Source organism: Coregonus clupeaformis, chromosome 12 (genome assembly GCF_020615455.1).
Source record: "Coregonus clupeaformis isolate EN_2021a chromosome 12, ASM2061545v1, whole genome shotgun sequence".
Taxonomy (NCBI): domain Eukaryota; kingdom Metazoa; phylum Chordata; class Actinopteri; order Salmoniformes; family Salmonidae; genus Coregonus; species Coregonus clupeaformis.
The window spans coordinates 38989352-39005287 of NC_059203.1; the positions used below are offsets into that span (position 1 = coordinate 38989352).

A 15936-nucleotide genomic window follows, 5' to 3' on the forward strand; every position below is an offset into this window, starting at 1 on the left:
TTTTACGTATGGGTGGTCCCGGGGATCGAACCCACTACCCTGGCGTTACAAGTGCCATGCTCTACCAATTGAGCTACAGAGGACCATCAATTGACTCAAATGATGTCAATTAGCCTATCATTAGCTTCTAATGCCATGACATCATTTTCTGGAATTTTCCAAGTTGTTTAAAGGCACAGTCAACTTAGTGTATGTAAACTTCTGACCCACTGGAATTGTGATACAGTGAATTATAAGTGAAATAATCTGTCTGTAAACAATTGTTGGAAAAATTACTTGTGTCATGCACAAAATAGATGTCCTAACTGACTTGCCAAAACTATCGTTTGTTAACAAGAAATTTGTGGAGTGGTTAAAAAACGAGTTTTAATGACAAGTGTATGTAAACTTCCGACTTCAACTGTATATACATAATATTGCATTTGAAATGTCTTTATTATTTTGGAACTTCTGAGTGTAATGTTTACTGTTAATATTTATTGTTTATTTCACTTTTGTTTACTATCTACTTCACTTGCTTTGGCAATGTTAACATACGTTTCCCATACCAATAAAGCCCTTAAATTGAATTGAATTGAGAGAGAGAGGAGGGTGGAGGGGGGGAAGGAACGAGACAGAGGAAAGGAAAGACAGGGGGATGCGGGGGATAGTGTGGGAGAGGAATAAAAAATAGTAGGTGAGAGAAAGATTTATAACTGTAATTGTGCTGAGCGCTTCTTGTTTACCAAAGCCAGTTGTCTGGTACAGACAGACAGCAGGTTACAGAGCCAGATCAGTGTGAGAGACAGACAGATACTGAGATGGATGGCTTTTTTACACACTGATATTGCACATTTAAGCATTATAGAGAACGATGGTTGGCCAGTTAGCCTCAGTACATGGAGAAGATAATATGGATATTTATCTAGTGGCCCACAGAGTGCGTTTGGGCACAGTGTGTGTGTGTGTGTGTGTGTGTGTGTGTGTGTGTTATATCATGGTGTGTGTCGACAAGTCATTATGGGGCTTTCCGGATGGGAATCACAGGGTGGGGGTGAGGGGTCTCAAGGAGAGGACATCTGTTTTAATTAAAGGACTTCCTAAAGATACAGTGAGCACCATATGTATTGGGACAGTGACACATGTTTTGTTGTTTTGGCTCTGTACTCCTGCACTTTGGATTTGAAATTATACAATAACTATGAGGTTAAAGTGCTGTCAGCTTTAATTCATCATCTTCAATTTGAGGGTATTTTCCTCCATATCGGGTGAACCGTTTAGAAATTACAGTACTTTTTGTACATAGTCCCCCCATTTTAGGGGACCAAACGTATTGCAACAAATTCACTTATACAGTACCAGTCAAAAGTTTGTATAAACCTACTCATTCCAGGGTTTTTCTTTATTTTTACTATTTTCTACATTGTAGAATAATAGGGAAGACATCAAAACTATGAAATAACACATATGGAATCATGTAGTAAACAAAAAAGTGTTAAACAAATAAAAATATATTTTATATTTGAGATTCTTCAAATAGCCACCCTTTGCCTTGATGACAGCTTTGCACATGCTTGGCATTCTCTCAACCAGCTTCACCTGGAATGCTTTTCCAACAGTCTTGAAGGAGTTCCCACATATGCTAAGCACTTGTTAGCTGCTTTTCCTTTACTCCGCGGTCCGACTCATCCCAAACCATCTCAATTGGGTTGAGGTTGGGGGATTGTGGAGGCCACGTCATCTGATGCAGCACTCCATCACTCTCCTGCTTGGTAAAATAACCCTTACACAGCCTGGAGGTGTGTTGGGTCATTGTCCTGTTGAAAAACAAATGATAGTCCCACTAAGCCTAAACCCGATGGATGGTGTATCGCTGTAGAATGCTGTAGTAGCCATGCTGGTGAAATAAATCACAGACAGTGTCACCAGCAAAGCACCCCCACACCATAACACCTCCTCCTTCATGCATTACGGTGGGAAATGCACATGTGGAGATCATCCGTTCACCCACACCGTGTTGGCCTGATTCACACAGTCTCCTCTGAACAGTTGATGTTGAGATGTGTCTGTTACTTGAACTCTGTGAAGCATTTATTTGGGCTGCAATTTCTGAGGCTGGCAACTCTAATGAACTTATCCTCTGCAACAGAGTTAACTCTGGGTCTTCCATTCCTGTGGTGGTCCTCATGAGAGCCAGTTTCATCATAGCGCTTTCTGGTTTTTGTGACTGCACTTGAAGAAACTTTCAAAGTTCTTGAAATGTTCCGTATTGACTGACCTTCACGTCTTGAAGTAATGAAGGACTGTTGTTTCTCTTTGCTTATTTGAGCTGTTCTTGCCATAATATGGACTATCTTAGGCTTATCTTCTATATACCCCTCCTACCTTGTCACAACACAACTGATTGGCACAAACGCATTAAGAAGGAAAGACATTCCACAAATTAACTTTTAAGAAGGCACACCTGTTATTTGAAATGCATTCCAGGTTACTACGTCATGAAACTGGTTGAGAGAATACCAAGAGTGTGCAAAGCTGTCATCAAGGCAAAGGGTGGCTATTTGAAGAATCTCAAATATATAATATATTTTTATTTGTTTAACACTTTTTTGGTTACTACATGATTCCATATGTGTTATTTGATTCTTTTGATGTCTTCACTATTATTCTACAATGTAGATCCTGAGTGGCGCAGTGGTCTAAGGCACTGTATCGCAGTGCTAGCTGTGCCACTAGAGATCCTGGTTCGAATCCAGGCTCTGTCGCAGCCGGCCGAGACCGGGAGACTCATGGGCGGCGCACAATTCGTCCAGGGTAGGGGAGGGAATGGCCGGCAGGGATGTAGCTCAGTTGATAGAGCATGGCGTTTGCAACACCAGGGTTGTGGGTTCGATTCCCACGGGGGGGCCAGTATAAATAATAATATATATTCACTAACTGTAAGTCGCTCTGGATAAGAGCGTCTGCTAAAATGACTAAAAATGTAAAAAAATGTAGAAAATAGTAAAAATTAAGAAAAACCCTGGAATTAATAGTTGTGTCCAAACTTTGACTGGTACTGTATGTTAAGTATTTAGTCCCATATTCATAGCACGCTATGACTACATCAGGCTCGGGTCTCTACAAATTTTTGGATGCTACCATGATTACGGATAATCCTGAATGAATCGTGAATAATGATGAGTAAGAAAGTTATAGACGCACAAATATCATACCCCCAAGACCTGCTAACCTCTCACCATTACAATAACAGGGGAGGTTAGTATTTTTTGGGGGGGACTCCAAAATGACACAATACATTATTTACCATGAATTTCTATTGGGCACAAAATAATCTGAAACACAAACAAAATAAACAGCAAACGCTTCCAACCAATTTGTAGAGTCACAAGCTTGATGTAGTTATTGCGTGCTATTAATATGGACCAAATGCTTAACTTTTTACTACTTTAATACACATATAAGTGAATTTGTCCCAATACCTGCTACACTTGTAAGAAACAAGTTTTGGTTTATTTCATACCATCATTTACAAGTTTTTTTTTCTCCAATTTTTTCATTGTATTTTGTTTGGAGTGCTTCATGTGAGAAATGAGCATGTGTCTGTTTTCTCTGTCCTCATAATGTAGATGCAACGTGCATGCCTGAGCATGCACAGAAGTAGGCTAAAATGCCTTCTGTGCGCAAATGTAGGAAAGTACCCATTTGGGGATGTCTGATTTCTTATTGTCTTAACTCACCACCACTAATAAGCTGAGCTTCTCAGTCATTTTTTCTTCACCTCACACAGTAAGTCAACGAAGTCAATAAAAAATAATAATCCATTGTCCTCACAGTAGGCTAGGCTATTTGAAAAATCTTTCCAACACTCATCCCCTCGATAATCACCAGGCCAGCAAAATGCCATGCTCTGAGGATCCCATATATCCAGTGGAAACGTCATAAAATACCTGAACACATTTCCCTTTGGGCAAAAGCAGCTGTGTCTGTCCTGAGCTCACTGGAATAGGCTAGTTGATACAATGTTGCAAGTTTGCTAGCGACAGCTTCGGGCCAGACCTTCATTTTTAGGTTAGAGACATTGGGCCAGACCCTCACTCAGTTGATTGATTTGATACAATGTTGCACTTCACTAGCGATAGCTCAAGTCAACGCAGATAGAAAGGGAGGTAGACAGGCAGAATAGAGAGATGAATGTGATTGAAAGAACCTGGATTTTCATCAGGATATTTTCTGTTTTTATTTGTTGGCTTTATGTATTTTTACTTAGTTGACAATGGAAGTTATAGGCCTACTGCTACATTGGCCTAGGGCTAGGCTATCTCTTAGTTCCATGCTCTTCTTTCTTTAGCCATTCAACCTCCGTTGCTCTCTGGAAGCAAACGGAGGAAGTGAGAAAGGGAATAGCTTGAAAGCCAGGGACCTGTAAGACATAGGGACCTGTAAGATATAAGCAAAAGCTGCATTAGGATGTAACATCACTTTGGAGTCACCAGGCGCAAACTCCAAACAGGAAAGGTGTACTGATAGCATGTGGAGATCCCCAAAGTGCTTGGCCGATGCCAAGGCCATGAGCAGGGCAGTATTGTAGGAAAGGACCTTCAGCTCTACAGACTCCAGTGGTACAAACGGAGGCTTAGACAGAGCATCCAGGACCAAAGCCAGGTCCCAGGTCAGTGACATAGGCTTAGACACTGGTCTGAGCGAATGCACACCTTTCAGGAACCGCACCACCAGAGGATGAGACCCCGGGGTAGAGTCATCAATCCCTACATGACACGCCGAGATGGCTGCCATATAAACCTTTAATGTGGAAAAAGGACATCCCTGCTCAAAAAGCTCTTGCAAGAACATCAAAATGCCCACCAAAGAGCTCTGAAAAGGAGAAACTCCTTTAACCTGACACCAACCCTCAAACGTGCAACACTTATATGTATACAACCCTCTCGTAGAGGGCGCATGCACAGACTATATAGTCGTAATCACGTTTGAGGGTAAACCCCTAGCCGTCAAATTAAACTTTTCAGGGGCCAAACCCACAGATCCCATATCTGCGATCGTGGGTGCCAAACTCTCCTGTGCGCCTGGAACAATAGATCCCGACGACATGGACCCTCCACGGGTCCTCGCCCAACAGGCGGATGATCTCCGGGAACCTGGGTTGTCTGGGCTGACGGGGAGACACCAGATTCAACAACAGATGCTCCTGACGGACCCTCTCCATGGTGGCCTGAATCAGGCCCACCGGAGGAAACGCATAGAGCAGGGTCCGAGGCCACTCATATGTCAAAGCATCCGTTCCCAATGGAACGCCCAGTTCCCTCATTGAGAAGATCAGACAACAATGCACGTTTTCTCGCGATGAGTAAAGATCTATGTCGGCCCTGGCTAACCAGTCCAAGATGCAGTCTCCACTCCGTAGAGATATGACCCCCCCCCGAAAAGTAGATCCGCACACACACAGAGAGATCCAGGAAGATACATCACCCTGAGCGACAGGAAATGCCCACTGCCCATTAAGAGCAGATAACGGACCAGGTTTAGGAACGAGAAACTCCATCCCCACTGCCTGTTGATGTACACCACCACTGTCCTGTTGTCGGACCTTACAAGGAGTCAACACCCTTAGGCACGACGGGGATACCTTGAGCAACTGATGTCAATGGCGAGATGTGTCCAGACGCGTAGCAATCACCCAGCACTGAAACAGACGCATCAACAGAAGTCCCAGATGCACCACAGCTATCATAAAGGCCATCAGACCCAATAACTGCAGCCACAAATAAAAAGGCACAGAGTGCCCCAGCTGGAACTGTGCCAGACAGAGCTGGAATGAGTCCCTCTTCTGTTGACAAAAACGCATGATACAGAACCAAGTCCAGAACAAGACCCAGATACTGAATGCGCTGAGCCAGAGTCAAACAACTTTTCTTGCGATTCACTATGAACCCGAGAGACTGAATACGGGAAACAAGCGTGGCAGTGTGGAGCTCCACCTGTTCCCTCAACTCCGCTACTACCAGCCAATCGTCCAGATAAGCCAATACTCTGATCCCCTGGCACCGCACCAGTCCCAAATCCGCCTCCACCACCATAGAAAAGTAATGATTGGGAAACAAAGCTTCCTGAAGCATTGAAAATAGGTTCATTACTCCAGGCTTTGATCAGCACAGTGTACACTAGTGGCACATGCTGGTCAAAAGTATTTAGAGCAGCCAAATTATTATAGATGCTGTCCCACCAATACCAAACCAATCAGGTGGTTGTTCGAAATTATACAGGCATCGGCACACTGCTTCGAAGTACACTGCTTAGCGATTTAAACACATGCCTCGGAGCTCCAGCATCAAACGTAACTCTGGTCCTCCCGAAAGGCAGGACCAGAAACTTGTAGGCCACACCCTCGAAATGAAACCTCAATAACCTTCTGTGGGGAGGATGTATAACTAAATGAAAATGCGCATCCTTCAGATCTATGGATATTTTGTGTCTGAATATGGGGAAGGGACAGTGTTTATTATGCCCACATCTGGACGATATCGTGCTCTCGATACCCCTGGACACCGATTAACCTTGGTTAGAAATAATGTGCACCGCCATTCCGATACCCTGCCCACACCGGGTTTGGGGACTTCAGCAACCACTGACCAAGCCACTTCGGAGCACTGTTGCCCTTTTTGGCGAAACTGGTTCATCCAAATACATCCGCCTGTCCCTCTCAGGAATCAACCAGAGGTGGGGTTGAGCCACCACCGTCGCCAACATACTTTTCCCCACAGCCAGGATAGTACAGCATAAAATCAGCACGGATTTCGTTGAGAAGCTCTAAAACTGGCTCTCCATCTCCACGGTCTTATTCAGCTTCTGCAGCATAGTGACCACATTCAACGACCGGGCCGCCACACCCTTAGCTTTGTACACTTTGTCCAGCTGATCCGTTGAGAACCGGCACTGTGTATTTGGAAGCACTGTGCTAGGATTAGCCCCTTCATAGCCTCTGGAGCTAAGTAACTCGCCAGCTTACAAATGAGCCCTGCCTCCTCCATAACCTCTACATTCATGAACTCGCCAAAACCTGATAGCACCAGCCTGGCTGAATGAGGGGAATCCCCGATCGCCTTTAGCTCATTGGCGAAATCTTTAAACAGGGGTGAGCAACGCTTTACTGCTGCAGGAAAAACCTTCCTCTAAAGCTGGAGGAACCTGCTGCAGGGGAGAAGACGGCCAATCCACCCCCAGGTGATCTGCCGCCCTATGACACAGCTTCATCAAAGGCACATTAACCACAAATGGTTCACTCTTCCCAGCTGGGGCATCCGATTCACACTCTGAAAACCCTCCAGAGCCAACCAGGGATAGTATATCATCCCGGAACACTGAACACACCGGAATGAGCCTCACTCGGCTGTGATGACACCCCTATCAACTCCAATCACCTCTGCTGCTCTCCACCAGCCTCAGACAGCCCCATTCCTGAGGTCGCCTCACCGGGAGACCTTTCGCCAGCAGCCTCAATCTTCCTCACAAAGTCAGCCCGACGCCCAACGGATGTTGAACCCAGCCGGAGACAATGGTCACACGAACTGGTCTGAGCCAAGGCCTCCAAAGCGTGTTTCCACCCCAGGCAAACAGGGCAGCACTCGTGAGTATCTTTAATTTTCATTGTGAAAACACATGCCCAAGGGCACGGTCAGAGGTTCAAACTCATCTGGTTAGCCTTTTTGAACTTAGTCATACCACTGGCCATCTTACTCAAGCAAGGGAGCACTGGCTACACAAGCAGAGCAGAAAGTAGTTTTAAGCATACACAAAAACTGATACCAAGACCTAAAACTCACAACATCTTGGGAGACGTGTACTTTCTCCCCACTAACAGACGCCTAAGTCGTAGCCAAATCCCATAGCCTTCGAGTGCTTGAAAAGGTGTAAATTGAGTGACACATTCTTCCTTTAGGCGAGCTGAAGAGGGAAGAATTGAGGAAATGTATACGGCGCCCCGGTATTATAGCCAGGAATGTGGAGCTTCCGAGGGCAGGCTCGGCATCCATTAGCCCGTTGGGCGTGATTTAATTTTGCTTCAGGTGAATAGGATTGGTCGTTGACTCCCCCTAGTATGTTATACTGAGTAACCAACTGAAAAGGAACTTTAGTAATGTTCAGAGAATGTTCTAAGAATGTTATTTACTGTGCATTCGGAAAGTATTCAGTCCCCTTGACCTTTTCCACATTTCGTTACGTTACAGCCTTATTCTAAATTAATTAAATTGTTTTTTTCCCCCTCATCAATCTACACACAATACCCCATAATGACAAAGCAAAAGTTTTTAGAAAGTTTAGCAAATGTATTAAAAATTAAAAACTGAAATATTACATTTACATAACTATTCAGATCCTTTACTCAGTACTTTGTTGAAGCACCTTTGGCAGCGATTACAGCCTCGTGTCTTCTTGGGTATGATGCTACAAGCTTGGCACACCTGTATTTGGGAGGTTTCTCTGTCAGGTTGGATGGGGAGTGTCACTGCACAGCTATTTTCAGGTCCCTCCAGAGCTGTTTGATTTGGTTCAAGTCCGGGCTCTGGCTGGGCCACTCAAGGACATTCAGAGACTTGTCCCGAAGCCACTCCTGCGTTGTCTTGGCTGTGTGCTTAGGGTCGTTGACCTGTTGGAAGGTGAACCTTCGCCCCAGTCTCTGGTCCTGAGCGCTCTGGAGCAGGTTTTCACCAATGGTCTCTCTGTACTTTGCTCCGTTCATTTTTCCCTCGATCCTGACTAGTCTCCCAGTCCCTGCCGCTGAAAAACATCCCCACAGCATGATGCTGCCACCACCATGCTTCACCGTAGGGATGGTGCCAGGTTTCCTCCAGACGTAACACTAGGCATTCAGGCCAAAGAGTTCAATCTTGGTTTTCAATCAAGTTGTAGAAACATCTCAAGGATGATCAATGGAAACAGGATGCACCTGAGCTAAATTTCGAGTCTCTTAGCAAAGGGTCTGAATACTTATGTAAATAAGGTATTTTTGTTTTTTATTTTAAATATATTTTCAAAAAATTCTAAAAACCTGTTTTCACTTTGTCATTATGGGGTATTGTGTGTAGATTGATGAGGAAAAATGTTTATTTAATCAATTTTAAAATAAGGCTGTAACGTAACAAAATGTGGATGGGAAGGGGTTTGAATACTTTCTGAATGCACTGTAAAAACATATACAGTACATTCTGTTCTCAACATCAACAAACCTCTCTCTAGCCTCTATCTTCTTAAGTGTGTTCAGGTGTGTTGGCCGCGCCCTCTAATTGGCCACACCTGATCTTAATGTGTGCTTGTTTCCTTTGAAATGGGGTCTGTTTGAATAGACCAAAATGAATGTGTGTGTAAAACAAAACTTGTATTCTAGCTCCATCATGGTGATGCAGTGGACTAATTCCATGGATAGAATACAGAAGATTATAGGTTCGAATCTCACTGCTGTCGTGTCACAATAAAAAAATACATGTGTTTGCATGATTAATGCCTAAGGAAATTAATTTCCATGTGTCCTGTCTGTGATTGGAGTAAAACAAATGTTAAACGAAAATAAGCTAGCAGTGTTATTAAAATTCTCATTGAAACATTCAGTGAAAGTTTTAAGAAAGTTATTAAAAAACCTCTAAATAACCTATAATTTCCATTCTCAGGAAAACTTTAAAGGAACCAGAGTAAAACGTTCTCAGAATCTCCCTGCATCCTAAAAATAAAAGTTCACAGAACAGATTAAATGTCCACTTGAAAAAACTTTCAGTTTTAACGGTCAGGAAACGTTTGGCATCGTTCCCACAACCAAATTTGCTAACTGGGTATGAATTAAAAGTGAACAGTACCAGAGAAATGGCCATGTCATTAATGGTGTTACCGCCAATGTGGTGTCTCCTAAAAATGGCTGTGTCATACTTCTAAACTGTAGATCTCTGTCTCAGCTTTTCTCTGGGCCCCTGATACCCAGTTTTTATGATCACAGCTTACATCAATGTGCTGATGGTACATAGTTAAAGTCTGGGAGGTGACCAAAGTGGCAGCAAAGAGACACAAAGAGCTTAAGCCACCGCTAAGATCAGCAGAACAAAATCAAACATTAATGTTGGGGCTTCCTAACCAGAGCAGTGTGTTTGAGATCATACTCTTTTCCATAGTCTAAAGGCTTAGTGAGTGGAATTCATTCTGTGGTGTGAGTGAGTGACAACACTTGTATTAGCTCACTAATGGTACGCTAGAAGTACAGGAAACAATGGTCAGGATAGAGTGTGTGATTATGGCTGGCTTTGGCTGTCATGATTTACCTCAGCTGCTTTTACATCACTACAAGACAGACAGACAGTGTCTCGGTCAGCTTGCTCTTGCTGACTGTGTGTCTTCTCAAGGCCTCATTCGACTCCCAAGAAAACTCTTCCATCTTGTCTTCCTCTCTAACTATTTTACTGTGTGTTCGTCCCGCCATCTCCTGCCTCTTAATTCCTCTCACTCTTTCTCTCTCTTCTTCCGCTTTGTACCTCTTCCTTTCCTCGTTTTCACTGTCATTGCAATGTCTCACTGGAATCCAAATATACAGTGGGGTCAGCCAGTGTATACCATTCAGTAAACACCAACTCCTTACCCCCTGTGAGAGAAGACGGGGTGGGACGGGCTCAGCCCAGTACGGTATGTGTTTAAAACTCATATCCACACTCTCTTTGAGGACATATACAGTATGTGTTAACATAAACCACCTCCAGTATGTTTACCCTTTTCTCTCTGCAGACTCACTCCACACTCTTGTTCCTCCTCTTCCTGTCTCTCTCTCAGTGATGATATCACATCGGCAGGCTGAGTCGATGGCCGTGTCAGCTGTCACGTGTGAACTATTTTTGGACGTCTAATCAACAGCTCTCTCCATAGCTTAGTTTAGAATGCCTCCCACCACACAGATAGCACTGTAGATACACATTGTCAGAGTCAAAGTATCTTGTTCTTTCTGTTTTTCTTTGTACTGTGAAGTGAGTTTCCACCTGTGGATTTGTTGATTAAATGTGGTTTATTTCGACCCTCCCTGTGCTACATTGGTAAAAATACTTTATCGGCTTAAAACAGGAAATTTAAGCACATTTTTGTGAGGTGGAAAGGCAATACCACCTGAGAGCTATGTATGGGTTAGAAAGCTTTTTTTTTTTTACAGTAAATGGCCTGGTTGCTGTAGTATTACAACTGGTACTGAGAAATGGAGTACTGTTAATACATTAGTCTATCATTTCAAGGTATTCTAAGGAAGTACCAATAGAAAATCCTGCGCTTAAATCAAGTTGGACTAAATGACCTCAATAACTGAATAACCAAAACCTCTCTCTCTCTCTCTGTATCCCCTGTAGAGTCGTACTCGGTGGCGGGCAGTGAGGGCAGCATCACTCCATCCGTAGGCTCCGTGCCCCCCCAGGCCTCCGGCAGCTCCAGCCCCTGCTCTCCCTCCTCCCCTGGGGGGTCGCGGCACTCCGTCAGTGCCCTGAAGAAGTGGCTCACCAACCCTTTCCACAAGCTGAGCGTGGGGGGAGGAGAAGGAGTGGAAGGAGGAGGGGGATGCAAGGAGGACAGGCTGGTCCACAGGCTGGATGGGAAGCATCCCTCTCCCCTCTTCCCTAACGGCCAAGCCCTTGTAAGGCCTCTGGAGCAGGGGGAGAACTACTCCATCCTCCCCTGCACTGATGGAGACTTGGTGAGGCATTACTCTCTACTATAGCCTTGGAATCCACACAGACGTTTCAATCAAATATTTGTATCATATCACTTCAGGACAAACCCCTGACTCCGATGACTTAATATGAATGCCCAAGTAACCTGAATATATTACTTGTGTGTGTGTGCTCGTGTGTGTGTGTGTGTGCGTGCGTGTGTGTATGTGTGTTATATTGTGTATGTTGTGTGATGTGCAGGGAAACTATGGCCTGGTGAATCCAGCGGCGTACTCTCCAGCACACCCCCTTTGCCACAGCTACCTATCTGACCTACTACAGGACAGGGACACACACAATATGGTAAGGATTACACACACACAAATAGAGCAGACAGTGGACACTGGAGCCTTTTGTACCCCCGCACATTGATTCGGGACCGGTACCCCCTGTATACAGCGCCTTTGGAAAGTATTCAGACCCCTTGACTTTTTCCACATTTTGTTACGTTACTGCCTTATTCTAAAATTGATTAAATCTACACACAATACCCCATAATGACAAAGCAAAAACAGGTTTTTACACATTTTTGCTAATTTATTAAAAATAAAAAACTGAAATATCACATTTACATAAGTATTCAGACCCTTTACTCAGTACTTTGTTGAAGCACCTTTGGCAGTGATTACAGCCTTGATTCTTCTTGGTTATGACGCTACAAGCTTGACACACCTGTATTTTGGGAGTTTCTCCCATTCTTCTCTGCAGATCCTCTCAAGCTCTGTCAGGTTGGAGGGGAGCGTCGCTGCACAGCTATTTTCAGGTCTCTCCAGAGATGTTAGATCGGGTTTATGTCCGGGCTCTGGCTGGGCCACTCAAGGACATTCAGAGACTTGTCCCAAAGCCACTACTGCGTTGTCTTGGCTGTGTGCTTAAGGTCGTTGTCCTGTTGGAAGGTGAACCTTCTCCCCAGTCTGAGGTCCTGAGCGCTCTGGAGCAGGTTTCCATCAAGGATCTCTCTGTACTTTGCTCCGTTCATCTTTCCCTCGATCCTGATAAGTCTCCCAGTCCCTGCCACTAAAAAACATCCCCACAGCATGATGCTGCCACCACCATGCTTCACCGTAGGGATGGTGCCAGGTTTCCTCCAGACGTAACGCTTGGCATTCAGGCCAAAGAGTTCAATCTTGGTTTCATCAGACCAGATAATCTTGTTTCTCATGGTCTGAGAGTCTTTAGGTGCCTTTTGGCAAACTCCAAGTTGGCTGTCATGTGCCTTTTACTCTACCGTAAAGGCCTGACTGGTGGAGCGCTGCAGAGATGGTTGTCCTTCTGGAAGTTTCTCCCATCTCCCCAGAGGAACTCTAGAGCTCCGTCAGAATGACCATCGAGTTCTTGGTCACCTCCCTGACCAAGGCCCTTCTCCCCCGATTGCTCAGTTTGGCCGGGCGGCCAGCTCTAGGAAGAGTCTTGGTGGTTCCAAACTTCTTCCATTTAAGAATGATGGAGGCCACTGTGTTCTTGGGGACCTTCAATGCTGTAGACATTTTTTGGTACCCTTCCCCAGATCTGTGCCTCGACACAATCCTGTCTCGGAGCTCTATGGACAATGGGGAACAGAGGGCACATATATACACACACTAATCAGGGGGAATGGGAACCAGGTGTGTGTAATGAGACAAGACAGTCCGGGGTTGTTGGTAATGAACTAGATCAGTGACGCCTAGAAGGCAGGTGACATAGACCTCTGGAGCTGGTGAATGGAATGAGCAGCAGTACCGGGGGATCCGTGACATAAGGCTGTAACGTAACAAAATGTGGAAAAAGTCAAGGGGTCTGAATACTTTCCGAAGGCACTGTATATAGCCTCGTTATTGTTATTTTATTGTGTACCTTTTTTTCATATTTTCTTTTTACTTTTAGTTTATTTAGTAAATATTTTCGGAAATCCTATTTTTCTTAAAACTGCATTTTTGGTTAAGGGCTTGTACGTAAGCATTTCACAGGAAGGTCTACACCTGTTGTATTCGGCGCATGTGACAAATACAATTAGATTTTTGTTAGAGCTCTGTACTCAAAGGCTGATTCTGTGTTGATTGAGAGAACAGAGAGATATTACAGCTGTCAGAGCACTCATTTCCCTGTTAGTCAAACACTGGCACTGAGGCTGAAACAACTCCCTTTAAATATCAATATTCAATAAGCAGAGAGTGGGGGGAGGTGGAGAGAGAGAGAAAGCGGGATGAGAGAGAGGGAGGGAGAGAGAGAGAGAGAGAGAAAGAAAGAAAGAAAGAAAGAAAGAAAGAAAGAAAGAAAGAAAGAAAGAAAGAAAGAAAGAAAGAAAGAAAGAAAGAAAGAAAGAAAGAAAGAAAGAAAGAAAGAAAGAAAGAAAGAAAGAAAGAAAGAAAGCAGGAACAAAATAAAGAAAGAGAGGGAGAGAGAGAGAAAGAGAATCCTGACCCACAGAGAAAGCAACCACTTATTGCTGGGCAACCACTTATTGGTTAATGCAAAAATCCTGGAAATTAGAGCATGAACATTCAAACGGAGCACATAAGCAATGCTAGAGTCATCAAACAAACCAGAGGAGTATGCTAAATTAGCGTAGCTAATGTTTATAAAACATAACAGTTTCCCCCTCAAATACACTGGGAATGCTGTACAGTATATTCAGTGTATCTGGCAGTTACACCACTTCACCCAAACATTACCTTCAAAGAACAACTTTGCCTTATCAGTTATTACACTCACATGCACATAAACACACACACAAATACACACACACACTCTCTCCCTCAAACAATCAGGAGAAAACTCTCAACCATCTGAAATCTAAAGAACCTTTAAGAAAGCCCTGCGCAGTGGGATTTTCCAGGCTGCATCTGGAAGTGATCAAGCAGCAAGGCAGTAGATCAGCCCCGGACAGCCTACTGCCTCCACAGACTCACTGGGGAGCTGAAAACAGGGTCAGGGCTGGGGGTGGAGGGCTGGAGGGCTGGAGGGGTGGGTGGAGGTGGGTTAGTAGAGTAGAGGTCCGGGGAAGACTAGGGCGTGGGTGTTAGAGAAAGGGCTACAGGGATGCTGGATATAACAGGGTTAGGGAGCAGGGGTAGGGGTAGAGAGAGGTTGAGGGAGAAGTGGGTAATGGGGGATAAAAGAGAAACCTGGGAGGCTATCAAGGGGAGGGAAGAGGGAGGTAGAGGGGGACTGGAAGTCAGAACAGGGTGTCTTGGGTGAGTCTAGGTCAGGCTTAGAGAGGCTGGAGAATTCACGGGAAGGAAGGGGGGGCTGCTTTAGGAAGTGATAGGGGGAATGGCCAGGCTGGAAATGTCTTCTCACTCCCTCCCTCCTCCTAACTCTTACTGAAACTCCAGAGTTTACACAACGGCACATTCTAACCACTGAAACTCTCCATGAGGGTCAATAAATATGTAAATCTTTAGGACTCCCATCACAGCTCTGTCTTTACCTTTACCTCCCCTCCACGGTCAGAAGAGACGACCCTGAGCTGAGCTGCCATGAACAGGCTACTTCACTAGGTCCATCAGGAGCTCTGCCATCCCTTTAACATAGATTAGGTACTGGTGAATAGACCTACTGTCTGTGGGCTGCCTGGAGGTGGTAACATTAGGATATGAGGAAGAAGGAGTCAAACGCACTACGGACATCATGGACATCAGCACCCATTTGTGTGTGTGGCGATTTAGAATGCTTGTCATGATTGGGGGCTTTGTTGAGCATAACCAGGCCTGGCTTGGTCACTCAGGAGGTGGAAGTGATGGAAGGATGACTTAACCCAGCATAAAAAAAACAGACTGATAAATGGAGAGAGAGAAAAGATGGACATGAGATGCCAGTTCATAGAGAGGGAACGTGAGAGAGGAAGTAGGGGGGAGAGAGAGAGTGAGCGAGAGAGAGAGAGAGAGAGAGAGAGAGAGAGAGAGAGAGAGAGAGAGAGAGAGAGAGAGAGAGGGGAGTGGGGGGTGAGAGATAAATACAGGGGTGGCTTTAGTTTTAGAAAGAGAAGATTATATTCCTATTCAGAGATTAGCCTGTGTTTGAGGTAAGGACTCTTATTTGGTCACTGAAATATTACTCTCTCGCTATTTCAGCCTGCTATCACCTAGGCAACCCTGTCTGGCACACAAAATATCTACCTCTCTTTCTCCCTCTGCATAAGTGACTATTTTACTCTATTCATTTGACTTCATAATTTCTCTTCCACCACCTCTCTCCACCTCTCCAGTACATGTAATACTCTAAAATACCTCAGCAGTTT

The 15936-nt window shown here is 44.6% G+C and overlaps 1 protein-coding gene across 2 annotated transcripts in view; it reads left to right on the forward strand.

The window, feature by feature from the left end:
• The window catches only part of LOC121577618 (rho guanine nucleotide exchange factor 25), a 56815-nt gene that overhangs the window by 30836 nt on the left and 10043 nt on the right, over positions 1-15936 (forward strand). The window contains exons 1-3 of one of the 2 annotated variants that reach the window (XM_041891357.2): positions 9727-10656; positions 11361-11701; positions 11919-12020. In XM_041891357.2, coding sequence (XP_041747291.2) covers positions 10290-10656; positions 11361-11701; positions 11919-12020 — 810 coding nt within the window. In that variant the 5' untranslated portion in view covers positions 9727-10289. Of the gene's footprint in view, positions 1-9726; positions 10657-11360; positions 11702-11918; positions 12021-15936 lie in introns of those variants that run through there. The other variant, XM_041891358.2, reaches the window with a different exon arrangement.